This window comes from Dermacentor silvarum, chromosome 2 (assembly GCF_013339745.2).
Source record: "Dermacentor silvarum isolate Dsil-2018 chromosome 2, BIME_Dsil_1.4, whole genome shotgun sequence".
Classification (NCBI taxonomy): domain Eukaryota; kingdom Metazoa; phylum Arthropoda; class Arachnida; order Ixodida; family Ixodidae; genus Dermacentor; species Dermacentor silvarum.
Genome location: NC_051155.1, coordinates 183,580,973 through 183,608,103, shown reverse-complemented (window position 1 = coordinate 183,608,103; position 27,131 = coordinate 183,580,973). Strand labels below are relative to the sequence as shown.

The 27,131-nt window shown below is 46.9% G+C and overlaps 1 protein-coding gene across 1 annotated transcript in view; it reads right to left on the bottom strand.

The window, feature by feature from the left end:
• The window catches only part of LOC119442265 (chloride channel protein 2-like), a 105,151-nt gene that overhangs the window by 25,450 nt on the left and 52,570 nt on the right, over positions 1–27,131 (bottom strand). The window contains exons 3-11 of the mRNA XM_037707073.2: positions 19,306–19,437; positions 18,044–18,172; positions 16,616–16,749; positions 13,658–13,735; positions 11,865–11,943; positions 7,552–7,677; positions 3,916–4,000; positions 3,701–3,802; positions 2,008–2,092 (exon numbers count right to left, since the gene is read on the bottom strand). Coding sequence (XP_037563001.2) covers positions 2,008–2,092; positions 3,701–3,802; positions 3,916–4,000; positions 7,552–7,677; positions 11,865–11,943; positions 13,658–13,735; positions 16,616–16,749; positions 18,044–18,172; positions 19,306–19,437 — 950 coding nt within the window. The remainder of the gene's footprint in view (positions 1–2,007; positions 2,093–3,700; positions 3,803–3,915; positions 4,001–7,551; positions 7,678–11,864; positions 11,944–13,657; positions 13,736–16,615; positions 16,750–18,043; positions 18,173–19,305; positions 19,438–27,131) is intronic.

The following is a 27,131-nucleotide window of genomic DNA, read 5'->3' as shown; positions in this document are numbered from 1 at the left end:
CACTGCGAGTTTCGGCGCTTTTGTGATGGAGAAACCAATCACTCGCATTGCACAATTTTGCACGTTTCCCTCATCGTACATTGTTTCTTAACCGCATTAATAACGCCAAGTAAAATTTTTAATTTACAGTCGGTCCAGAAAGAGCAAATTCCCGCTGCACAACTCCACAAACGCCGGAGGAGAAGCAAAAAAAAAATATGATCATTTCCACACAAGCGCACTTTTCGCATTTTAGAGCGCAGCTCTTAGGCGCCCGTTCCATCGGCGAGCGTCGGCGTCCTACCTCGTAACCGAGCGAACGAGCACAGCGAAAAATAAGAGCGAACCAGCAGCAGGACCGTGGCAGGCCAGCGCGGGGGATGAGTAAAGCGGCGAGAGCGATGAGGTGTGAGGAGGAAAGTGGGGAGGGGGTGCAGTGGAATCATGCGGTGGAAAGCGGAGGAGGGTATGGCGAAAGCATGAGAAGAAAAGCGTAGTGTGGCGACGATGGCTACGAGATGGCGCCAGAATGGCGCGCGTCGTCTATGAGGTCTGTCGGCGGCGGCGGCTGCATGCTGTGAATCGCGCCCACGCGTCACCCACGCGCTGGCTCTCGCGATCTCCAGATCAGCGAGGCAGTCGCGCCACATTTCGCTCCGTTTGCAACGTCCCGCACGAGACAGATTGACCGCACCAGTCCATATACCGCGAAATGAAAACACGTATACAGCTGCGCTCAAATTTAGCATTAGGGAATATTGTAGTCGTCGATGATGTTTTTTTTTTTTCGGTCTTGATGCAGAAGACGTCTTTAACTGGCTCGCAACTTGTTTTGTTTCGGAGTCATACCCATACACCAGCTTTCATTACCCGTTATGATCTTTAAAAAAAGGTCTTTGTCACTTTCGATGCGATTTTTCAGATCTTGGCGCAAAATGAAACAAATGTTCTTTTTTTGTGTGTGTCTTTTGCACCTCATTCTTAATTCCACATTCAAATTCCACTCAGCAGCCACCCATTGGTTTTTCAATCTCGTATAGTACGACTGGTCGAAGGTCGGCCGAAATGAGGATGGATGGTCTTTAACGCTCGTTTCTCCTCTCGGAACCGCCCAAGACTCGCGTACGCCTGAGTGTCTCCTCCATAAACGCCTTTTTTATTGCATTTGAAGAGTCCCTTTGGTTGTTCTTGCTGAAAGGAATCAAAGTCCCAAAGAGATTCACTGTCCGCTACCAGCAAAAAACATGATTTCGAAGAGCAGTGCGACAACAGTTGGAACAACTGTCACCACAAAATCTCAACACATTTTACGGTGACGTCGGCTTGGCTACTGACTTGTGAAGTATCCACCTACACCCACCTAGTGAGAAAACACGGCAATACAAAACTCGGCAAGCAGCTAGGCTTCTTCACACAGCTGAAACGCTGGCATTAAATTGGCAGTGGCACTGAAGTAAATCAAAAGCGGGTACAAAGCAACGGAGACACACGTTCGTGTGTGCAGAACGTGTGTGCAGCCCCTTTCACACGCAACGTGCACGCAAACGCCGCACACAAGACCGATAGCAGCTTCAACTGAAAAAAATAATTGTATTGAAAGCTATCTTTTGAAGAAAATAAGTAGACTTAATTTAGCATTGTATGAACTAATGTCACGAGATGGTAAATGTAAAAAGGACGCCAGTAAAGTCAATAGGAAGTTGTAAAACCTGTAAATAATGTAAACAGGCATTTTTGGAAGAGAGCTGGACTCTTCCACCACAAGAACTACGCCGGACAGTATGGGCCACTGCTGTTGGCCTGCATTAAACGCGTTAACTAGCCCAGACAGGTGGAGTAAGTACCACTACCGAAGACCAGCTGACTCCGACAGCGAAGACTTACACTAAAAATCGCGCCCGTGCGACTCCCTTCCTGTATACGTCCATCTCTCTCTCTCTCTCTCTCTCTCTCTAGGCCCGTTTTTTAATCCACGCTGCCTCTTAACATTCCTAATCGTCAAAACACATTTACAGAGTGGAGTCTCACCTCTGCAGCCATGAATTGTCCGAGGCCCTCGGGAAACGTAGCCGATGATATGAATACAGTAATGATCAGCGGGTATAGAAACCGGCTGAAAAAGAAAACAAAACCCGCCGTTATTTTTTACTTACGTTCACCTAAAAAAAAAAGAAGAAAGGAAGAAAGGAAAACGTTACGCGCATTTGTGTTTTATCGAAACAAGCGTGAGTATTTGTTACATTTTTAGAGTTATTACTAGCACGAAGCTTGCGTCTCAACGCCAACGATATATAGAGCTGTCTTACATATGCGCATTCGGGAAGCCACCTACTCCTCGGCGCTTAGCGCGCGCGGACCGTCCATATATAAATTAATACCGTGTCACGCGAAATCCAATTAACCGCCGCCTGAGTAATTTTGCTGTCGACAAAAAACACCAGCCGGTGGGCCGCCGATAACACTGTGTACCTATAAACATGGGTTTACCGACAAGGCCTATATATATGGCAGCTACAGTTGTTTCAACAAAATATTTTATTACACATTAAGAGCAGTCCCCCGTAGAAGCTCAGCGTGTATGCCGCGTGCTTCGGGGATGACTGTCTTTTATTGTTAAATAATATTGGATTCCAAATAAAATGATAATTTTCGCTGACCAAGATACATAACGGCGCAGACATCAGAGTTTGCGCGACAAATCGCCAACACGACTAATAAAAAAATTCTTAATAGGTTTTAATAATAATTCATAAGTAATAATAACTTCTAATAGCGACATTTTCACGTGCTGCCTTTTTCAATAGTGCACGTGGGCCAACATCAACACATTTCTCTCCAGAATTCTAGTACTTATTTCTACAAACTGCTTGAAAGACACAATTTCTTAGCAATAAAACGACTACTCTTTGAGTACTTGCGGCCTACAATTCTGCATTTATAAGATGCCACTAAAGGCGTTATTAAAAAGCTAATAGGTAAAATTTCATTCACTGATATTGTGCGCGCAACAACCCGATAGCGCCACTTTTCCCCCAAGGTATGAAAGCCTCCGTCGCATGACCTCCAAGAGCGGACGGCACGCGCATATATACATTACGGCGTCGAGAGAACTGGTTCACATTGGCGTGAGCACTGTAGGCATGTTGGAGTAATAAGTAACTTCAGTAGATTAGGAGCCGCGCTAACGGTCATACGCACAAAATATAAAGTTCGGTTTGTGTGCACGAGCAGTGCCACTGACGCAAACGACAAGGTTCGTTTAGCGTATACACGCGACCTACTTGTGTCTTCTATAATTAAGAACTGCCTGCTACTAGCGCGGTATGAGGCTCAGTCGTAATCTGGGTGCGTATTCCCGAAAAGATTGCGCTAAGAGCAGATGCCGCCCAGTGGTGACGCTGGATCGACACATTAGCGAAAGCAGCTGACCAATGGTAAACGGCGCTAACGATATCGAAAAGGTTTGTAACTCGGCCCCTGATTTCCTTATTTCCGCCTTATCCCCCGCAGCGCAGTCGAAGCTGCCAATGGGGCTTCAATAAGCGTCCGTGCCGTCATGTGCAAATCACGGGGAATAGCCTGATCGTTGTATATTACAAGAAGCAAAGAACTGAGGATGATCATTAACTATCGCTTTCGTACAGCAACAAGTGGATCACTCCAACGACACAACGAGGCAAGTATGCGGTGCGGTCAGCCTGAGCGTCGGCATAATACGTACTTCCTCTGCAGGAAAGCGCTCATGCGCTTGTGTTTTCGGTTGAACAGCACAACCCTCTTGTGCATGTAGACGAACGTGGCGCCCAGCACTCCACAGGCGGCCCTGAAAAGACCACATCAGTGGGCAAAAATAATAACAAATAATAAATAAGCTTATTGTGAACAACGCTAGCGGGTGGCGCTAAATTCATACGTTGATGGGTGGTCAGGACTTACCCCATCACAGCGTAAACGACTAGTTCGATGAGATCAAAGGGAAAGTCCATTCGGAAGTTTGTCCTGAATACTGCCGTTATAGTATCTGAAAGGTGAAGAAAAAAAAGGAACTATAACTTCGTGGTGATGTATGCGCTAATCAATTTGGCAATATCAGGAACCAATCAATCAATCAGGTAGTATAAGGACCCGTCCAGAAAGTTCATGTCCCAGTGGGATCTATTATATGTTACAGCAACCTGGAACCTATAAACCAGACACGTGTATAACATAACCAAGCTATTATATCGTTATAGCTAGGTTGCATCGTCGTTTAAATATGATGAAGATTTGTTTTGTTTTATGCACAGTGACAGGTTTGTCATGCGAGATACGTATCAGGAAATCTCCACTACTCCGTCACTTGTGCCAGAAAAACCAAGCTTCGGCATGATTCGAAATTTCAAGTAGTCTTCGCGCAGTCGCGATAAATGATCACAAAACTCCCTCATAAACTGCTCTGCAGCGAATTTCAGTACTTCCTCGTAAGCAGAACACCTATAAATGAAGCGTGGAGTAGTTTCTGTCACGGTATTTCTGAAATGCAAAGAAGTGTGATTGGCAGAGCATTCAAAAGTGAAGCGCTCACGACAGCCAAGCTGTTCAAAGAAAAAAATATATTAAAAAATGGTGCAAGGTATGAATATGACGTATGGTGTTCAGTATAGTCAGAGGTCTGGCTACCAAGCAGCGTAGGTTTTGGAATAGTACCTTGCACCATGATTTCTAAACATTTTTTTTTTAACAGCTAGGCTATACGTTAGCTGGGATACCCTATATACAGGCTACAAACCGGAATTGAAGCGAATCTTAGTTCATACTTGAATGTTATATGGAATAGCAAACCATGCAGGTTCTTGCAAATATTAAAATTTTTCAAATGTGCGATCGAATATTACGCTGTTCTGAATCCGCCTCAACAGGCATTTCAGTATTTCGGAAATCAGGAAACATTTGATGCCAACTTGCACCACAGTTAAATTTTTGTACTACCGCTGGTTTTGGCTTCATAGACACAGTGTCATCGACACAACTTAAGCCACGTGAGATGCGAAAATTCCAAGAAAAGCCAAGCACGGTTCGCGTCCTTGATTACAGTATTGACTCTTATGATCACGGCAGAGTTAAGTTGGTTCTTTGTTGCCCCACGCCATTGCATGACCTGCACGTACCGTTGCTTTTGAGCTGTTAATGCGGTTCGGATATATATATATATATATATATATATATATATATATATATATATATATATATATATATTGCTGCGTTCTTTGAAACTGGGTCACTGCGTCAAGCAACATGGTTGGTACGTCAAAGGGCCACCAATCCAACTTAAAAGCTTGTTAATTCAAAAATGATACAACTCAGATTCGCGTGCAGTATTGCATGCTTGGCATCAAAGGCTCACTAAAGAAACTGAAATGCAAAATTATGCGAAAGAGCCGCCTACAGCAGCTAGCTCATTCACGCAAACGTCCGTTCAACGTGCCTCTGGCATTCGAAAATGTCGCAAAGCGGTTTCCTGCTTTTCACACCTTACGCCGGAAACTATATCGCAACCGAACAGCGCCGCGCCGCCTTGTTGACATCGACAAAGGGACAGCCTCACGATGTGTACCTATATGCAACTGTCAAACAAAATGCACGTATAATAACAACGCACTGAGCTCGGCACGAGGGTACGAAATTAAGAAAGAAAATAAGACACGGCGAGAAACGGCTCGGTTCTCCCGTTACGCTCCCCGCAACAGTGCACACGGCCGGTTTTACAAGCACGCACCGCGCGGCAGGGGCGCCGTCACGCGCAGCCAGATATACGCGCTGCTGACGCGAGAACGCATGCAAGTATACGTCACGCTCGGCAAAGGTCGCAGCCTGTGAATTCTTTCGGATGCATGCCACAGCGCGCAACAGCGGGCACATTCTGAGGATCACAACTGTGATCCGCTGTTATGCATTTATAGGTTCCACAGGTAAGCGCGTGTCGCGAGCGAATTTGCTTCTCGTCTCGGAAGCATCCAGCTATGAAAGAGACAGGCTGATGTGGGTCCTCCCTGTGGCGCATGCGCGCACAATCTACGCTACTTCTGTCGATAATTGCAGCTAAATGGCTTCTTTCATCTCTTCAAATCCTTTCCCTCATTTCCTATTCAATCATATCGTTTCCAGTGTACAAGTGAGTCACCGCGCATGCATGTTTCACGAAGCTTGTGTCAGCCGACAAGGGCTCTTCAACTGACATGAACTCGATTCCGCAAGCAAGAACCTTTAAAATCCGATGCATGATGTGTGCTCCTGCATTTTAGACGACACACAGGCACACACAGGCCGAGTGCTCGAGTTCTGCTGTGTGTTTCGTTTCACTGTTCGTTTCTCGACCGCACTCTGGAAAAACGGTTACGAACTGCCAACAACTCCGCTCTGAAGTCCTTCTGGCATATAGGACGCACGTTGTTTGCTTTAGAAGCCACCCGCCCTGCGCCGCAACGCCTAAGTGACTTGGGTAACAATAAAAAAAGAAGTTCAGTGTCTTCCAATTTGCACACCTGAAATGGCGAGCGCGAGAGTTTCCTATTCAGAACAGGCGTATCGAGCGAGCCGCCCCGACAAGGCCTCGTTTGCCCAGCCGCAGATGCGAAATGTTTCGTTTGGAAGAAAATCAACCTTCGAGTGTACTACACTCGGGTCGCACTGCCACGCGCTTCGGGCGAACATTGTTGTGTGTGTCACGCAGTTTCGTTCATGTGACATGCCGACTATGATAAGCTAAATTTTTGCCATCTGGGCCTCTTTAGTAGGCACCCGAACATTTATACAACAACATTTCTGCAGTACACTATCTCTGGAAATGTGGAGGCTGGAGCCGGGCATCCAACCTGCCATCTCGTACAATAGGCAGCAGAACGCCACATCAAATCAGTCACATCGGCGGTTCTGCAAAACGTGTCCCGGACCTAGCTCGTCTGACACAAACAAAACAAACGGTTCACAGGAACACAGAGACTTGAAGTGATAAACAGCGAGACCGATCAAGGGAGAAGGCTCAGCCTGGAGCCAATGCTTAAGACTTCAATTTAATTCTGCCGTTGTACGTGCTAAAACCGAGATCTGATTGCGAGGCACGATGTAGTGAAATAGAGGGGGGGGGGGGAGTCCGAATTAATTCTGACCACTTGTGACTCTTTAACGTGCACGTGAGTCGCAGTACACCATGAGCGTTTTTTTTTTCCTTCCTTTTTTTCATTTTGCCCCCATTGAAATGCGGCCGCCGCGGCAGGGATCGAACCGACAAGTCCTTTCGAGAGAAGTCATTTCGTCGAAACATTGGCTCCAAACGGAGGCTTCCGTTTAGCAGGAAAAAAAAAAGCGCAACGGAGAAAAAAATTCCTGAAAGAATAAACGTCTGGTTATTATTCGGCGACGTTGTCTGTCCCTTACCCAAGTCCTGCGCAATACGCTTTTTTTTTTTTTTTTTTCCTGCTGGTAGTAGTAGAATCAGCAAGCCCACCAAATGCGCATAGGCTTTTGAGGCTTTCCTTGTTCGACGACTGTTTATCTCTTCCGACACAGCACGCGCGGATAAAGCAGAGTGCGCACCTTGCTCCTTGAGCCAGACTCCAAGCAGTTGCCAGACGAGGGCGCCGCAGGCGGCAGCGAAGAACCCCCGCCAGTAGTTGCGCACCGCGAAGAACACCGAGGTTACTTCGATGCTAAACAGCACTCCTGCAAGGTTTGTTCTCGTACTTTTTTCCTTGTTTTTTTTTTCTTCTTTTTTTTCAGAAAATGTCACAGAAAGAGTGGACTAGAAACAAATGGAGAACACTGAGATGGTAAACCAGTTTAAGTTCAAGAGGTTCAAGAGGAAATAAACATTATTTGTCGAAAGTTTCCCGGCCATGGCGCGCGCGACGCCGAAGCACATGCATTTCGAGCATTGCACAGCAGCTCACGTGATGTTCTTAGCCCACCGAAACTCAAGTATAATGAGAACTTTCGCCTTCCGAGTGGCAGAAGCATCGCGTATGTGATTCGCACCAAACGTTCGCTATAGCATGCTTTGGTCACAAACGCCTGGACTGAGAACTTTTCACAAAAATAGCGTGTCAGGGGGCCATAGCAGCAAGACATTTTAGATGAACGTGCAGTCGAGTACCATATTACACGATCCTGATCTTATTATGCATTAGCTTTTCCTTGTTTTCTTTTTAAATATCATTTCGCTATGGGCTGACACACCCGTAACCCGAAGTCTTCGACCGCTAGCGCTACGTCGGTCAGTAAGTGTAAAGCATTATCACAGGGACAATAACTCGCTTCTGTTATAAGGACGACAAGTTATTTTTATTGAGCACAGCTCAAGTGCCGACGACGATTGTAGTATCGTTCTATATTCATTTTATGGACCAATAAAACAAAAGAAGAAAAACATCACATCACTGTTCAACAATACTCTGATCGCCGCAAGTAACTCGAGACAATGCTGAAACGCTGAAAACACATATTGTAATCTAGAAACCAGCTACAGATAAGCCACCGGTAGAGGTAACATTACAAGCCAAGCGAGAATTTCAGTAAATGGTGCGATAGATAGCAGTGCGCAAGCGAGGCCCGACATATACGACACAGTAGTGGAATGGCAGCGCAGTGGCGCACAGGCAGATATGGTCCCATGATTTACTCCGCCATCAAAAGTTTCGGGGCCAATCGTTACTGTGGTTTATAGCTGCCTGCTGGCCGCGCTGTTGCTGTCATGCTGTAACGCTCTCCATACGCACACGCTATATGGAAAGTGAGAAGCGCCAAGCGTGTCATGGCTGTACCACAGCACAGTCCAGCGTGCAATAGCTATTGCATGCCAGGAGCGTGGTGGATTATAGGAACATTAACAAAGGAGGGAACCGTGGCTGCGGACACGCCAAGCACCTATAAGGGCTCATTCACAGCGGCGGCTCGCAGAGGCCGCGCGACCGAGTTGGTCGCAAACGGTCGCATTAATCGGAAAGCGAGTGTTTCGGTTCAGTCGCTCGATTCTCGATTTTTCAGTGGCGCGACTGCGGTTGCAAGCCAACGGAACCAATCAGTGACACATAAGCATGGAAGTCTGTATACGTTGACGTTCATTTTACGTGGAGATGGCGGTGCGAGCCGACGTGAACAGCGCATCAATCTCGAGACATATCGGTGTGGCGACGCGCAGGTCGCACTTGTCGGTGTGAACAACGGTCGCCGTGAGTCGCTCATCGGTCGGGAGTCCCGGTCGGTCGCGCGATCTCTGTCAATCGGCAGTGTGAATGAGCCTAAGTTTGGCGCCATTTGAATTTGGTTAGTGTATGCGTATGCTAGATTATGCGCCGGAAGAGAATTAAGTTGATCGGTTTCGGCCAGCAACATGAAGAACCCGTCGAGGGCAATGAGGCGCAGTCAAGAGTGAAGAGAGCATCGTCGCCAGTGAAGGCAAGCCAGAAGCCGAGCTCGTCACATGCATGGCGGACGTCTTTGAGTCTAAAGAAGGATATCAGCGCACTGTATGTTTGAGAAAAATGAAAAGAGAAACACATAAACAACACAAAAAGAAGGAAGGAAGCAGACAGCAAGGAAGGGAGAGCGAGGCAGAACTTGAGTTACGAATCTTGACGTGAATGAAAATAGGCGCGGTAAGACAAGGACTAGGAAGACAGGCAACGACTAAAAGAACAACCCTGGTGAGCTAGCATTTGTGGTATTGGTACATCTCGACGTCTATATCGTTGAGCGTGTCCTTTCACGTCATAGTTCATTCGCGTCAAGGTGTACGACCAACCAGTCTGAGCTAGCTGCTCGTTTTAATTGAAACTACGAAGTTCAGCTTCAAACTGCGATCATCTGTTGTGACCAACTTTTGGAAGACACTGGCGCCGCATGCGAAACCTATCAGCGGACTACGGATAAACACACACTGCTATGGTGTCCGCGTTTGTGCACAGAGTTTTGTGGGTGCGTCTTAGTTTGTTATTTTTTTTTTCCTTCTTTATTTTTCGCTTTTTTTTTCTTTTTTATTCTCTCATAAAATGGAGGTGCAACCACTGGTGCATATTCAGAGCCCATGACTTCCAAACATTGGCCTCACCAATGAACCGATTCGTAGAACGTGAGGACTATAGCAAGTTCCTCAACTGGGGCCGTATTCTCGACCGAACGCTTTCGGATAGCTCACTTTCTGTGCGCGTTGTTTGGCTAAGCCAGCTGAACATTGTAGATAGTTGTTGCTTAACTGTAGATAAATGAGAAAGTAGGCAGAAAAAGCGGTTACGCTGGAAGGACGCCTTCTGCCAGCTAGTGTTTCCAAATGTAGGGGCACGTTGCCAAACGTATGGATATTTCGACATTTTCGTTACGTAGAGGCACCCTTCGCGGAACTGCGTCTAGAGCATCGTACAACCTCCGGCATTACGCACAATCGGCAAGTACACTCGGCACTACCTTTGACAAATCGTATTATTGCCGTTTCACTTTCAGGTGCGCTTGAGCATGCACCTATAAGTTCATGACTACAGGACTACAGCACTTATTATGTCCTCGTGAAATCTCACACTTGCGTGTTCTTGCGCAGTTACACAGCCGAGGCTTAAAACGAGCCAAATATTACTATATGTGGCGAAGATCGTCTTTCAAACGTGCTTTCGCAGCTATTTACCTCGGTAACATCTCAATGATGTCTCACGATATGCCAACGATCACCTTGGCGTTCAGTGCGCCATGAATTCTTTGCAGTTTTCGTTCTGTTTTCTGCTATGTATTTGGTTCAGATGCTCATTCTGTTACATATGTGCGTTGCTCCGTGCAGAGACTGGCGTATAGGGATATCTCACGACTCGAGGAAGCTTTAGCTCGGGAGCTCCAACTATAAATACACTAGAAAGTAAAAAAATAGTTTTTTCTCGGCAACCACTGCACTAAATTTGATGAGGTTTCTGGCATTTAAAAGCAAAAGTTAATATCTAGTTACTATTCGTAGCGAAATTCTGATTTGGGCCGTCAAATATTTAATAATAATTGTTGAAGATCAACAAATTTTCAGAAAACGACACTATCACAATTACAACTGCAACGCAGCAATAAAAATTATATCACAACTCCTTAATTAGCATCTAATAGTATATCTAAAGCGGACAAAATGGATGTATTATACATGGCTCTCAAGTAAACCACTAATATGTGAGTAGCACTTTCGCAAATCTCATGCAAAAAATGTAACACATTCACATAAGATATACATTGACATGCCAAACTTGTCCGCTTTGGATGCTGTAACGGATGCAATTCACAGAACTGCGATATTTGTCTTCGGTGCAGAGCTAACGAATTTATAAACTTCATGCTTCTATTTTTTTCAAGCTTGGAGATTTTGGAAAATTCCTTTAAGAAATTCAGGCCCTAAATCAAAATTCTGTTTCTAACAGTCACTGGAATTTAACTTTATCTCTCGAATGCAATAAATTTAATTAAAATGGACCCAGTGGGTGTCTCAGAAAAAGCGTTCCTGCGCTTTACATGCACTTGAAGTGCGGGACCGGAGTTGGGCCCGAGCTGAAGCTTCCTCTTAAGGAGATGTAAGGATTTTCCGAGACTACAGACGAGCGCTTGCGAGTGAACGTTCATCGTTAGCGAACATATACATAAATGAACATTCATCTGCGGGTGCGTGCACACTGGCTCACCGTCTCCTTCACTCCATCTTATCTTTACGTCACACACTTTCTACTTGGGTGCTTGCATTGACAAGGTGCCCGTAGCTCCAGCGAAGCATGACACTGCACGTCGCGTCACGCACAGGCGAACGCTAACTCCGAAAGTGATCGATCGAGAATACGGCCCCTGGCGTGACTCAGAATGAACTCCGAGAGGGTTCGAGCCACATCGGAGTGCCGTACCGCCCAGCGGAGCTGCGAAGGTGCAGGCGACGCCCACGGCGCAGGCTGCGGCGAGCATCTCGCTCGTCCGGGACTCGTTCTGGGGACCAGGTGGCCGAGGACAACGACGGGTCGGGGGAAAAGGGAGCACGTGGAGAAAAAAAAGGGAAGGGAGAGACAAAAGGGGGAGTGAACGGAAATAAAAATTAAAAAAAAAACAACGAAACAGAACCAAAGTGAACAAGAAAAAACAGCAACACAAAGTAACGACACCATGGTTCGATTCGTACGAAACGAACAAAAACAAACCGCGACGCCACTGCGCAGTTGCTCGACGGTCAGAAGGATCAATCAGTAAAACATTCACTAAAGAATGGTGCAGTGAGAGGGACGTTAATGATTATACCAAAGCACTGGTTCGTTTATCACGATTTCATGAGCTTCTCTTAAAAGGAAGAAAGCGATCTGTGATGCCCAGTCCGAAGTCGCTCGACAGATGAATCTTGCGCTCAGACATTCACCCAATAATGACGCACCCATGAAAACGCATATCATACACATAGATTCACTGGGAGTCAACTAATGTTAAATGGGACGGGGGGGGGGGGGGGGGGGAGAGGCACCGGGCATGTGACCTCCCCTCCCCCCGAAATTATGCGTACCAGGCTATGCGTATCCGTCACCCAGCATGGCCGGACAGGAAGTCAACTCAGTGTGAAGGCCACGGAACAAGATAGACAGGAGCGCCGACTCTCCCATCTTGCAATGCATTTGGCGCGGCCAACTAATGACTCGGCGCTGGAACGCCCTCGGCCCCCACCAACTTCCACACTGCTTCGCGGCTTTTCGAGGCACTCTTCTCCCTTGCTTCGTTCCCTGTAGCTGTTATCGCCAAATGTGCGCTTTTCGTGGCGGTCAAGTCGAGAAATGGACGTGTAGAAAACCCTTCAAGCTAGCAAAATATGCCTTGAAGTCTCGGTTCACACATTTGTGCTGCAGGTCAAGTGATCCCTCTGCTTACCCCACGTTACGTCAATTCACCTCAGACAGCAAATAGCATCGCTAAACACGACCACATTACTGGAAAAAGTCACCATGATTGGACGGGATGCCCGTCGTGCCGCGCGTTCCGTCAGCAATGGTGAGGGAATTGTTTTCTTCCTCGTAATGGGGGCCTGCCGCCAGTAATTGTAAACTCGTGCATGTGGTTTGGGGCCGCGGTTGAAGTCACTTTATGGGGAAAAAATGCGACACGACAAAGGGGGAGAAGGAGAAGAGCGCTGCCACACCTATAATTATAGGAGGGCTACACGTTACTTAGGAATTCATTACTGAGATTTCAATGTAACTTAAGCTTGTTGGAGTAACTTGCTGCCTTTTGAGTATAAATTGCAGGGCAGGTGTTGGCTAAGCTGACTTCAATACATTTTCAGGTATCGTGCCCTCATTTCTCAAGGAACTCCTAAACTACCTCCAAATTTCTTGCAAGATGATGGTCACCGCCACATGTAAAAGAAATAGAGACTTTCATGAGCCAACAAAGCGTTGTTCTTTTTTTTTTTTTTCTTTTGCCAAAGTTGGCTTTGCTTTGTTTTCAATCGCACATAAACCTGAATCATGGAATTATTTCACAATTGTAGCGAATTATACATTTCCTAGTCTTTAGTACTCTACACAGTTACTTGAACTAAATAAATTTTTCGCCGCAGGAACGCAGCGCGCTCGAGCATGGCCTCTAAGACATTCAGCGCGCTGATCTCGGAGGACATGGCGCAAACAAAGAGAGCGCAGCAAAGTATACGACGACTACTCACCTCGTAGATGCCCTTGAAGGAGGCCACGATGCGACTGAGACCCGTGGCTATCATACTCGATATGTGCACAAATGGTCCCTGCGTGCAACAGAGGATGAGGCGTGAAGGAATTACAACGACATAAAACAACGCTGCACATGCAACTTAAACAACAAAGGCGCAAGAACGAGTGCCGGAATGCCAGTTCCCTCGTCTGCAACTGGCGCCGCGCCCCTTATTTGCCTCGTATTGCTTATATGGCGAACTGAAGAATTGAATTACGTGATTCCGTCCCAAAGGAATTCACCGGTTATGAGAGACGCCACGGGGGAGGGGGGCGCTCTAGATTAATTTCGACCACACGAGATTCTTTAACGTGCACCCAATTAGCACGGTATGCCAGATGAGTGACGTCATAAAAATGAAGGCATGTTTAACGCGTAACATCCGTGGATGGCATGCATGGAGCATGCATAACGTCTGCTATGTGCTGCACAAGCTTATTGTCATATTTGTCTATCTTTTTTAAGGCGTGCGTTTGTACTTCTTCCTTTATTTCATGAGGTTCACTCAGGTTCCACACAACGAGCGGGAAGCGGCAAGTAGCTTGGCAATAGCCACAAAAACCCAAACGCTCCCTTCGAGAAAACTGTCGGCCTTCGTAGTCATGCAGTACAACAGATAATGGTTAGTTTTCCGCTCGTCATTTCGTTCATTGTCGGCAAACAAAAATTTGCAACATTCGCCCCCCACTTTCGCAACATTCGCCCCCTTACTGAGCACACAAGCCTAAGCAGTCTTGATTACATGCAGCAAAATTAACGAAAGGCTTGGTCCGCCACGTACCAACAATTACAAATATTGGTGCACTGGTTAACTTAGGGTTGCTTGACAAATGTGGGACATACTTTAATACTGTAGCTCGGAAGAATGCTTAAAACACAAAATGTGGACATACTTCACAACAAACGTGTCCTGCCCATTGCAGGAAACACTCGTAATGCAATTACCACTGCAACATTGCACTCCCCGTCGTCCTCCCGCACATTGGTTATATTTTCTTTCTGTAGCGTTACGCCCTGGCTGCCCCACAGAGAATGCAATTGTGAAGGTGCGCAATCAGGCGCGACTTACGCTTGAATGAGTCACACGAGCATAATAACTGCAACATAAAGCCCTTCAACACCGATTAGACGAACGCAAGCAGCTCATTAGAAAAAGAAGAAAAAATGTAAGAAAAAGATACAAAGAAAGACGTACTAAGTTGCTGGCGCCTTAGTGCACATTGCTGAGTCACTACGATTCGATTCACGGCAGCAGCAGCAGCCGAGGATGCTGTTCTGGACATTGTAAAATTACGTCATATTGTCAAATTCGCCATCACGTCAGCTCTCATTGGCTAACAAGCCAGCTATGCCGTCTCTCATTGGTTGAAAACGCCAACATGGCGCATTTAAACAATATGGCGGAATTTGAAGATGTCCACAATAATAGAGTTTCTCACTATAACACCTAGAGGGAAAACTGGCGCTGCTACCCTGTGGTATCCATGGGAATGCCGGTATATTGTGAATTCGGATTGGCATCGTTCTCGGAGAGCCAGAAAGCCTTGAAGACGCGCCTGTTAGCACCGTTCCGTCTGTCACAATGATTTATTTTCTGCTAAAACAGCATGCAAAAAGCTGTTTTAGCTTTATTATTACACAAAAACATAATTAATTTTGAGGACTTACTATTGGATGTACAATTATATGAAACGTAAAAACTATCACCTGGCCGCTAAAGTTGGAGGGCAGACAACAAGATTATCGCTCGCTTCGGAACAACTTGTCGTCTGTTCTTGCCTTCCTTCGCTTGATTCTGAATTGTAGGTGAGTAAAGTTTATTGAGAGATGTAATATGGGTGAATGAAAGCCTTTTATGTAGATTTTATGTACAACACCAGCCAGCACAAGCCTCGCAGACACATATCCCGTCATTCCCATGACGGCACATCGCCCTTTAAGAAACTCGCATAGACGGTGGCGCCAGATTACCCTCTAGGTGTTATAGTGAGAAACTCTATGCACACAATAGAAACCCGAGTCTGGCGAAGGCTGCGGTGGGAACCTGTCAAAAAAAGAGAAAAAAAAAAACTAAAGAAAACGCACGCGCTTCGCTCGACTTGAGGACATGTTTCAAGTAGATAAAGTGCGTTGTTAAGTCAAGCGTGTGCTCCGTGTACGTCTTCTTGTGTTGCGTCTTTTCGCTAGCTCCAGCATCTATAGACTATGTAACAACTCCATCAGTAAGCGACCTTTCGGAACTTCTTAGCGAAGGGGAGATGCAAGAACGTCCTTAACAAACGTTTTCATAAACGCCAAGGTAGCTTTTTTGCAACTGCATCACGCTTAATTGCAATGCATCATATTCAACATATAGTTAATCTGGAAATGTTAGTGCTTTAGTATAGTTTTCTTTGTGCACTGTGCATAGGTAGTACACGAAGTCGCTTGACATGCAGTAAAATGTTAACATGCGCTTAGCACTTACTTGTCGCTTTAATGATGAGTATCATCGCCATATTTTGGGGATCCAGCTTTCTGAGAAAGCCAACAACATTTTTTTAAGAGTCTGTTCGGCTCGCTTTGAACGAAAGAACATCTCGCGCAGTCGTCATTAGCTCGGAGCCACTGACTGCGATTCTCCGTATACTTACTGAGTGCTTCTCTATGTTAAATGATCCAATGTGGTGGATAACGTAAACAGGCCGCCAAGGCTTGTAAAGTATATCATCTTCTAATTTGTTGTATAGGAAAGGTACAACGACGCGGACGTAAAATGTTTGTACGCACATGAGCGCCGTCCGTAGTCTCATGTGCCTTCTACATCCGTTTCGTCGCGTCAGCTCGACAACCGAGATCAGCTAGCGCGCGCACAGAGCAGCGCGCCACCGATCTCGGAGGCAAAGCCGCGTACGCACCGCGAGAAGCGGCTCACCTCTTTCCCGAGCGGCAGTCCGCTGCCGAGGGTGCAAGTGAGGCCGATGACCTTGGCCACCAGGGCCCGGAAGGTGAGGTACTCCTTAAGTACGACTCCGCGAAGGATGGTCTTCATCTCGGGTATACCGGAGCCTGCGACACGAACCATGGCCTATACACACACTCACGCAAACGTGCTCAGCTCTTCGACATACACCCCAAGATCCTTCAAAGCTAATTTAATCTTTTTTTTTTCCCGCTAAATACAGAAAACGCTCCGAAAGAGCGATTTACCAGTTTAGGCTCATTGATACTCCGTCGCTCGAGTGCAGCGACATCTATGGGTCGCGTCACCCAACCAGAATGAAGAATCAGCTCTTCCGTTTCTTCCACTGTCACTTTTGATTGGCCTCCGCGCGACGCCAGCTGAATGTAAGCTTCACGGAAGGATGCAGTGTCGCACAACGGACGAGCTCTGCTCCCTTATCAGAATTCCCAGATGGCCCTCGTTACCGAATGGCCGATATACGAATGCTGGCATTCGCTGCACTGAACGGAGTTAGGTTATATTGTTTCATTTTAGCGTCCGACCCTTTAGCACAGACACGCTAATGCAGAAATATGCCAGAATACTAGAAGCCGCAGACACACTAGAAGCCGCGCTTATGCAGCGACATTTTACGACGCTGTGCTCAAACACAGCGTACACAACTTTTATTAGTCGTATTGTGACCGTTCACGGAATACCGGAAACGCATACTAGAATAACAGCGATGGTAGTGACGTGTTGTGACGCTGAGTTCAACCGCAGCGCAAGAAACTATTCCTGCAATGAGAGGCTGTGTGTTGCTTAGCTGCTGGCATTAAAGGCGTGGGCAGTAGCATATCTATGTATGAATAGTGACTCTCTCTCTCTCTTTTGACGAGAAGAGCATGAAACACGAGAACTTTTCTGACGTTTCGAGGCTGAAGAAGCAGCCTCTAGAAACGCTGATCCTCCCGTCCACGTCTTCAGTGAACAGCTATTCAGAAAACTGCAATAGGCTAAAATTCGATATTGAAATGACCCAATACCTCCGACTTAGAACGCAAATACGTAGCCAGAGACGTAATCATCAATAAAGTACTTGTTTATATATTTTCTTTTTTCGAACAAAGGATTCATGCAATAGAAGAACGTTTCTAACGAATTACTGTTGATCTGATGTCGCGAGCAACGCTGCTTCTGGTATACAATAGTACGTCTACGCCTATGTTAGACAAGCTTGCTGCACTTTTATACTTGCAGGGTGCTCGGTACCTATCACTAGACAGTGTCTTATTAAAACGTTCAACTTCAAAACCGAACGTGAAAAACAAACAAAAAGAAAAAAGAAAAGACGTCGCACGCACATAAACTTCAAATAGCTTCGGTCATATGCACGCTAAGCTCACTTCGCATACGTACCTATTGCTTGCGGCGCTACGGTGTGAGCAAATCCAGATGAGAATAATATTAATAATACTGGAAAGAAGACCCAAACAACGTATTTTAATATTAAATTGTCCGTCAGATCTCTGTGTAGCCATCTTCTTGCTGGGGGGAGAGAAAAAAAAAAAGAGGACATGAAAGAAAGTCACTAAACTTTACACGCTGCACATTTGCACATACGCACTCACACACACGAAAAAAAGAAGAAAAGAACACTAAAGAGTTGAAGACAATACCGAGCTCCGCTTGACAAAAAAATAGTTTAATGTCGAGTTCTGACTGGATTTTAGTGGACGAAATAAAGAAACTAGTGATGTTGCGATAGGACTACCCATGGGAAGACTCGAAGCACTCGTCATCGCCGTATCGCGTCCAACAAAAGGAAATACAACTCTGAGCACCGTTTCTGTGCGACAGCCAAAACATTCAGACCCTTTTTTGAATTATTATTTTTTAGTTTTTATGATCGGCACCGTTGTACTTTATTTACTGGTGTTCATCTCACACAGACAAGGTTGCACCAGAGCTTCGGAGTACAGCTAAGCCTCGAGGTGAAGTAGATCACGATCACGTAAAGCCAACAGACAGTTTATTTATTTATTTATTTATTTATTTATTTATTTATTTATTTATTTATTTATTTATTTATTTATTTATTTATTTATTTATTTATTTATTTATTTATTTAATTTATTTCAGAAATACTGCCGACCTCTGACATGAGGCCTTAGGCAACAAATGAAAGGAAGCCATAGGGTTAATTAGCTGTGGTTGAAATTGAAACATTCAAGCTTATGAGGAAAACGGAAAATCAAAGTGAACGAAAAGACAAGTTATCGATCGCGAGAGCCGAACCCACAACCTCCGCGTTATTCGTGCGTTGCACTAGCAACTGTGCTACGGCGACGGCCATCAATATTGACACTAACTTAGGTATTTATGTGTACTGCGTAGATCAAGCCTAGGTAGTGTTGGCGCTACTCAGGGCCATGACCCGATCTTTTTTTTTTTTTTTTTTTTTTTTTTTTTGCCCGATGGCGTCACGTAAACTAACAGGTGAACTTAGGAGCAGACACGTGTTTTTTTTTCCTTTTCTTAATTATTTTCTACACTTCAATTTCAACCATAGCTAATTACACCTATGGGTAGTCACGCCAACGACGGCCTAAAGGTGGCGCAAGCGATGCGCGCCGCTTCGTGCCGATTGGGGCGCGCATAAGAAAGGAGGGGCAACGTACTCTTGAGGAACATGGAGATGCCGTAGTCCATGGAGAAACTGATGAGCGACGAGATGACACCGAGGAGGATGAGGAAGACCCAGTCCTCGCCGAGGCGGGCGAACGTGTGTTTCCAGATGCTGGACAAGAAGTCTGCGAGAAGGACATTGGGGGAGAGAGAGAGAGGCAGTACGGGTCAGTCAGCATAAACGAAACTTCCAAACGTGGCCGATGTTACACATTAAAGGAAAACGTTAGATTCAGTTGTAGACTTGCAAATTTTACTTGCGGAATCCTTAATAAGACACATTTTGTAGAGAGTAAGGTCGGGACAACGTAACGATTACATTGCAATGCTATCCTTTTTCGCGCTTTGTCAGTGGTCCGAGAGATTACCCTGTCGCAGGGATCGGAAAGCCGTACGTGATTGGTCGGTGACAATAAAGGAATAGAATCGAGCGAAAGGAATGCTTACATTATACCGGCCCAGAGCCATAACCCCCTTCAGTCAAGGTGGACGCGTTTGTATACGCGAGTTATTTTTTGCGATTTCTGTCTAGTATAGTGGCCAAGGGGAAAAAAAAAAAAAAGAACGAGGGCATGGTGCTGCGGGTCAACTCAACATTATCCTTACGCAGTGTGGCTCTATTTCACTTCATTCTGCAGAATATTGCTATACACGACTGCTTCTGTGAAGACGTTACCAACTTTGACGGGATGTGCCACGTTGCGATGGCAATGGCGAAGGAATATACTTTTATTGCGATAGCAATTATATGGACACTTCAACCGGATTTCTGCCGTCGGCGTCGCCGTCGCCGTCGCCGTGAGGTTCCGTATAGATAAAATCTTCGCCGCGCGCCGTATGCCCGAGCGGAAGCGTGCGGGGACGCGCGCTATCACGGAGAGCGAACGCACTCAATCTCCCACGCGCAAGCAAGGAAGCGGGAAGCCAGCGCCGGAGGTAGCGGGAGTGGGGGGGGGGGGGGGGGGGGCACTTCTACTCTGCCAACAGCCGCGCTCGTCGCTCGCACACGGCTCTGGCCTTTATGCACTGTGCATTCGCCGCTCAGTTTCTCTTGAAGCGATAGACCGCACGTACCTTCGCCCGCCTGCTGCAGCGTATGCGCATGCGCTGCCAGCGTTTTGACAGTCGTTGTCTGCAGTCATTCAGTGTGATCTATTCATTATTGTTCATTAAGTTAGTAATAATCGGGCCACATTTTCCAACGCACGCTACACATGTAATGCTGCCCGGATCGGCAGTGCAGCGCTACAGGTGTGTCCCTTCGCACGCGCTGCCCACGGGAAGCGCTTCTCATCAACACCACCGTTTCACACGCGCCTTCTCGTGGTCATCGAGTCTCTCTTCATGTCGGTCTACTTACGCCTCAGCACACCTGCTTGCTTAATCAGCTCATGTTTACTACACTTCATATTGCTACCAAAGCCGCTCACCTTACTTCGTATGACATTGCTGTGTTGCTATCGCATTCATTGCTTCGCCCTTAGGGCGAAACTGTGACATTTTTTTTCGTTCCTCGTAATGCGCCTGCAACCAATAATTAACTTACATGTCCTTCGAGTCGATGAGTCAAATAATGAAAAAGCGTGACACTAAACTGTACACTAAATCGAGATTTAATTATTCCGTAATTACTAGGACTAACTAGAAGATAACTAACAAAGGATCATCGTACCCCCTTGACACTCTTTCAATAGAGTGTTCAGTGCCTTGGGATGAAATTATGGAACTTGGACACATTTATTGACAGTCCATCGTAATGCGTGACTAAAAAAAAAAGGCGAAGCATCAATTGCGATAGCAAATTTGTAGAGAGCTATACGGAGTAATGAGAGTAGCTTTATCAGGTGTATAACCGTGGACATGCAGCAGCACCGGCAACACGCAGAACTGTTGTCGACGCCGTCGGCGTTTTGCCCGCGTTCGCACAAAATGCGTACGGCGTTGGTGACTGTTGCCGGAGCCTCTGATATAAATAGGCACTTGATGCCGCAGCTAAACGTCGCCTCCCTTCCCTCCCCCTCCCCCCCCTCCCCGCCACGGCCTTTCGCGCGTCGGAAGAAGGCGCGTTTGTTCTACATATATGGTGATTGTAAAGGAGGAAAGAGACGCCTACTTCTGCAGCCCTTAAGGGAGCACGGCGCAGAACACGCGTTTTATTGCGACAGCAATTATATGGACACTCCAAAGCAGATTTCTGCCGTCGGCGTCGCCGTCGTCGTCGCCGTCGCCGTGAGGTTACGTATGACGTCAATGGAGATGAAATCGTCGCCGCGCGATATAAGTGGTTCTTGAGGGAAAGGGAAAGGTTGGCGCTATCTTCTGCAGCCCTTGAGGGAGCACGGCTCAGCGCCAAATCGCCGCGCGCCGCCGAACGCCGTATGTGCGAGTGAAAGGGGGCGAGGGACGCGCGCTTTCACGGGGAGTGAACGCACGGCGGAGAACAAACGCGCGTTCTGTGCCGTGCTCCCTTAAGGGCTGCAGAAGTAGGCGTCTCTTTCCTCCTTTACCATCACCATATATGTAGAGCAAACGCGCCTGATAAGTGGTTCTTGAGGGAAAAGGCGCCTTCTTCTGACGCAAGGAAAGGTCGTGGGGGGGAGGGAAGGGAGGCGACGTTTAGCTGCGGCACCAAGTGCCTATTTATATCAGAGGCTCCGGCAACAGTCACCAACGCCGCACGCATTTTGTGCGAACGCGGGCAAAACGCCGAGGGCGTCGACAACAGTTCTGCGTGTTGCCGGTGCTGCTGCATGTCCAAGTTTATACAGCTGATAAAGCTACCATCATTACTCCGTACAGCTCTCTACAAATTTGCTATCGCAATTGATGCTTCGCCTTTCAGGTGAAACTGCGACAACTTTTTTCTTCGCCGTGCGTTCACTCCCCGTGAAAGCGCGCGTCCCTCGCGCCCTTTCACTCGCACATACAGCGTTCGGCGCGCGGCGACGATTTCATCTCCACTGACGTCATACGGAACCTCACGGCGACGGCGACGGCGACGACGACGGCGACGCCAACGGCAGAAATCTGCTTTGGAGTGTCCATATAATTGCTATCGCAATAAAAGATTAAGGCAATGTTTGTGAAATTGTGGGCCATCTCAGAGACAGGCGCAACCTTGTCATGACGAGCTACGAAACAGCAGCGACAAGCAACGGCAAGCAGCGTGCAGGTGGCAGCAGAAAAAAAAAAAGCAATGCGCGCGCACGCCGAGGGAATGCGCATCCTGCCGCAGCGTTGCCGCTGTGAGGCGAGAAAAAAATATCTAGATAGAAAAGCGCATTCCACGGCCGCAGGGAGGCGGCTGCTGGCGTTGCCGCGTCGTTCCGGCCATTGTGGCAGCCGTCAGTGCGCGCACCACCCGACCTCGTTAGCCAACTTTTGAGGCTGGATGTATAGGCTGGATGTATAGGCTGGACGCTTGAGGAGAAAATGGTATATACAGGCAAAAGTTTGAATGTGTGGATAACGTTTGCCACTGCCGCATTCAAGCCATCCCTACCGACAAACCCATATGACCCGTAACTCTCATATTCAATAATACCATATGACATAAGGGAACGTACGGGTTTTTATACACACGATTCCGATTGTTTTATGCGAGATTAATGAATGTGGGGAGTTATCGGGCACACGGAAGTTTTTGAGATAGGAATGGAAAAGACTCAGCGTATTGTAACACGCAATAACGCTCGTCAGCTCCAAATAAACAACGCGAGAGCTGGGATCCAGGAGGAAGTGAGATTTAAGAGCAGCGGAGTGGAGGTTAATACACAAAAGGCAAAACAACAAATTAGGCTGGTGGATTGGTGGAGCACGATGATGGAATAGAGCCATCAGGGAGAAAAAGAAGTGTGCGTCGCAAAGCACTTCCCTTTATGGAAAAGTGACACCAAGGTATCTACTCGGTATAGCTTTATGCAGCTCAGCAGACTAAGGTTCCGGGCGCACAACAAATAGCGTACCCGCTGCGTTATCAGCAGCACGGGCAAAACTTAAGACTAACACGTTAGCTTGCATTCAAACGACAAATACAATCCATTTAAATGAACAAGAACACATTTTTATTGCAGACGTTGCGCATTAAAAAAAATGACAGATTGCTGGCTTGGTTTGGTTGGTACATGTTATATAGCTCGTTAGAGTATGTCCGTTTGTTTACTTTGTCCTGTTCCATGCGCTGTTACTCTGTGAAGCTAAACGATGTTATCTTCTTAATTATCTCTCTCTCTCTCTCTCCCTATGTTCAATGGATTGTGACGGCAACAACAAGTGAATTTGTGATAGCGTCACTGATTAACTTAAGTGTGTCCTCGGCCTTCCGCCGCCCCTGTCAGGGTGTTCGCATAGCGTCGAAGTGGAGACACCGCGCCCGGTTTCCGGACGCGGAATCTCCATCCCCTCCTCGGGGTCACCGCCGCTTGTCCCTGCACGCCATCGCCGTCGCACCGGCAGTGCGCGACGGCCGCCGGAGCACGCTTCGTCGGCTGCGCGCGACCCCGAACGGCGCGCGCGATATGTTGTTCTGCGTTTCCCTCGCGCGTGTATATATGCGTATTGCGGGGTAAAGGATACGGGCAGCCCCTAAAAAACCGAACCGAATAAACGCGGCCACCGGTGTTGCCTCTCCGCCGGTGGCGGCGAAACGCAAGCCTTGCGCGTGCGCGCGCGCGCGAGCGCGTCACGCTCCGGCGCCTCGCGTTCCACTTGATCCGCGGGCCCCCCTCCCGCGGAGTTGGGCCACCCGCCGACGGCGCAACGTGTCGCAACGCTGCAGGCGTAGCTACGTTAAAGGGACGCTAAAGGCGAATATTTAGTCGATGTAAAAATGATTGATTAGTTCTGTTCGATGAGTTCAGAGACCTACACATTCGCCGAGAACAGAGCCCTCGCTTGAACGACGTAAACGTATACAGGACAGGGTTGGTTGGCATGGCTACAGCTCGGCGTACGTAACATGCGAGTTCCGTTTAAAGTTCGCAAATTGTATTCATCCACTGATAACACGAAGGAAAATGCTGTTTGGACATTTTCTTACGGATTTTTTTTCTGCAATTTTCCACACATCACCTCGATCGGCACTATCTGTGGTTGTGCATATGTCAGCCCCAGTGAGGGTCTTTGACTCAAAGCCGGGGCGATATAACGTCCGGCAAAGCATATGCGAGCAACACTGAATCAGTACGCACTGGTAAACAATTCTATCGAAACTTATTTTTCATTCATTTCGCAGAAAAAAAGAGGTCGATTACTACGGTGGAGAAATTTGAGGCCTACGTTCCCTTTCCTGAATTTTGCGCCGCAATATTCCGTACCGGCACGTCACAGCTTGACGTCACTGATTTCGTATTATTTTTGTAGTGATTGGGCCGTTTTGGTGGCAGGAAAACATCTGAAAACTTGCTACGGTTGAGTCTTTGCAACGCATGCGCCTTCTCAAGCGATAAACATTTAACGAGACCTGGGGACGTATTCTATAAGAGTCCACCTAGTGGACATGTCCATTTCGTTTGCTGATGAAGTTCTGATTGGCTGGGCTGGAGTTGAAGCGCTCTCATGACTGCTGAAGCGCACTCCAGTCCAGACAGTCAGAACTTCAACAGCAGACGAAATGGACATGTCAACTAGGTGGACTCTTACAGAATACCTCCCTTGCATAAGCAGATGCCGTCAAAATCCGCGACGTCACGACAGCTGGTGTAGGAACTTGACGACAACGTCGCCATCATCGGCATCGTCCCTTTCTGACACGGTAAGCCTCCTTTCGGATAAAAGTGGGTCTTGCAGAAGCGTATAATTTACCAGTACGCACTGCTCGACTTGATATTATTCTTTAGTGGAACAAAGAGGCAATAAAGAGAAAAAATAATTTCGTTCACCTAACGGTTTTATCCAAACATTCTCCGACGAGAAGAATGGGGGCGCTGCGCCAGCTCACGCTATACAGTTCACCGAAAATTTTCGTCCCTAAATCGACCACATAGATCTTCCCAAAAAATTACTAGACGGAACTCGGCCGCCGCGATCGTTCAGCTATATACAGGAGACATGGATTTGTCTAATCTTAGTGCTTGAGGTTTCAAACATTCGTGTAACCTTATTGCGCCTTCTGTTTCTACATTTCCAAGCACTCATATTATTTTATTTATTTCTACACACAGTAAGGCAACTATAGTAGCTGTCCTCGTGCGTAATCGTTGCGAATGGTTGCATTTCTATAACGCAGTATTTCGTTGAAAAATGGTCAATCTGCAAAGGCAAATCCATGGACCATACACCCGCCGTTCCCATGATGGCAGAACTGCCGTATACTTGCAGCTTCCGTCGACACTATAGCGCGTATAGGAGTTTCACTCAGTAAGTTTTGTAGGAAACTGTGATGTGTGTGTAGGAAACTCCATCGCTATTTTAAACGCTTGTGGCGAGAACTCGGTCGCACTGTCTTAGCGTGTGATTGTTTCCAAAGCTGAGAGGCAAGGACGCAGCTAGTCACCGAAAGGCGTCATATTGCGTGTAGAAAGCGTCCCGCCTGCAAGTGGTGCACGCCGTCCCTTCCCTCGCGCGTATACTGTTGCGCGCATGCGTCCGATCAAGGACGCTTCCGTGCGATTTTCCCGCGCCACGCTGCAAGGCGCGAACAGGTCGCAGCCGTATACGCGCAAGGCCGTATACCTGTAGGACGCGCACTATAACGCATTGGCAAGCTGTCCTTGGGGCCGCCTCGGGCGGATCTGCGTCCCAATGACTGGTTATCATGTACGCACCATCGTGACACTGCAATGGGCTCCTCCTAAGTTGTTTTTTTTTTCTTCTTTGTTTTCTTTTGTTTCTTTCGGTTTTTCATTTTTTGGTACAATTTGTACGACACGCATCCCCACTCCTGCATGTCTAGAACGCTTTGAGCGGTGAGCCACGAAGCAAGAAAGAAAGCAATATTTCTGGACAAGTGTAGAAGTTGAAGAGAAAATGAGACATCTACCCAATCGTAGCAATTGCGACAAAGGAAACCGATACGGGTTCCTCCAAAGAAAATCCTCGCAGTTGAAGAAAAAAGTCGTCCTGATCCGAGACTCGAACTCGGGACCACCGCCTTTCCGGGGCAGCCGCTCTAACATCTGAGCTAACAGGCTGCTAGCAGATGGCAGGGCGAAGTCGAATTCATCAACAACGATCCAACTAATCGTAGCAATTGCTACGATTAGGTGAATGTCACATTTTCCCCTTTAATTACTTCTCTCCACCTAGCGGTAGTGTAGAAGTGTAGGTAAATTTGCATAAAATTGACAATATTAAGAGTATTTGCACGTTAGCGCTCGTGTTCTGTCTATTTCTCTCCCCTGTCGGCACCATTTTGTACCCTTGACAATATTTTTGCACTGATGCTACACTTGAGATACAAGAGGTTCCTTTAGCTTGTCCTAACACATATTATCAATTGCACAATAGCGGAACACTACAGATGCAGACGTTGGTAGTAGCCCTCGTGGCGCCATGTTGCAACGTTGAATTCGACCACATCTAGGAAAGCAATTACTGCAATGACACCTATAGGCTATGTATACACAACATGTTCTATGTGCTATTTGTGCTTGAATTTCGCGCGTCGCCGTGGCACCATTCACGTCACCGCATCATGCCATTAATTCCATTGAGAGAGAGAAAAGGAGAGAGAGATCAACTTTGTTCTACAAACACCTCACGACGCGTTACTTTCGCGAGGGTGCCCTCATACAAAAAAAAATATTTAAAAAATTGGAGGACGCTTAAGCTTAATTCTTCTTCTTTAAGAGTGGAGCGCGATAGCATTCAAAGATCCCTG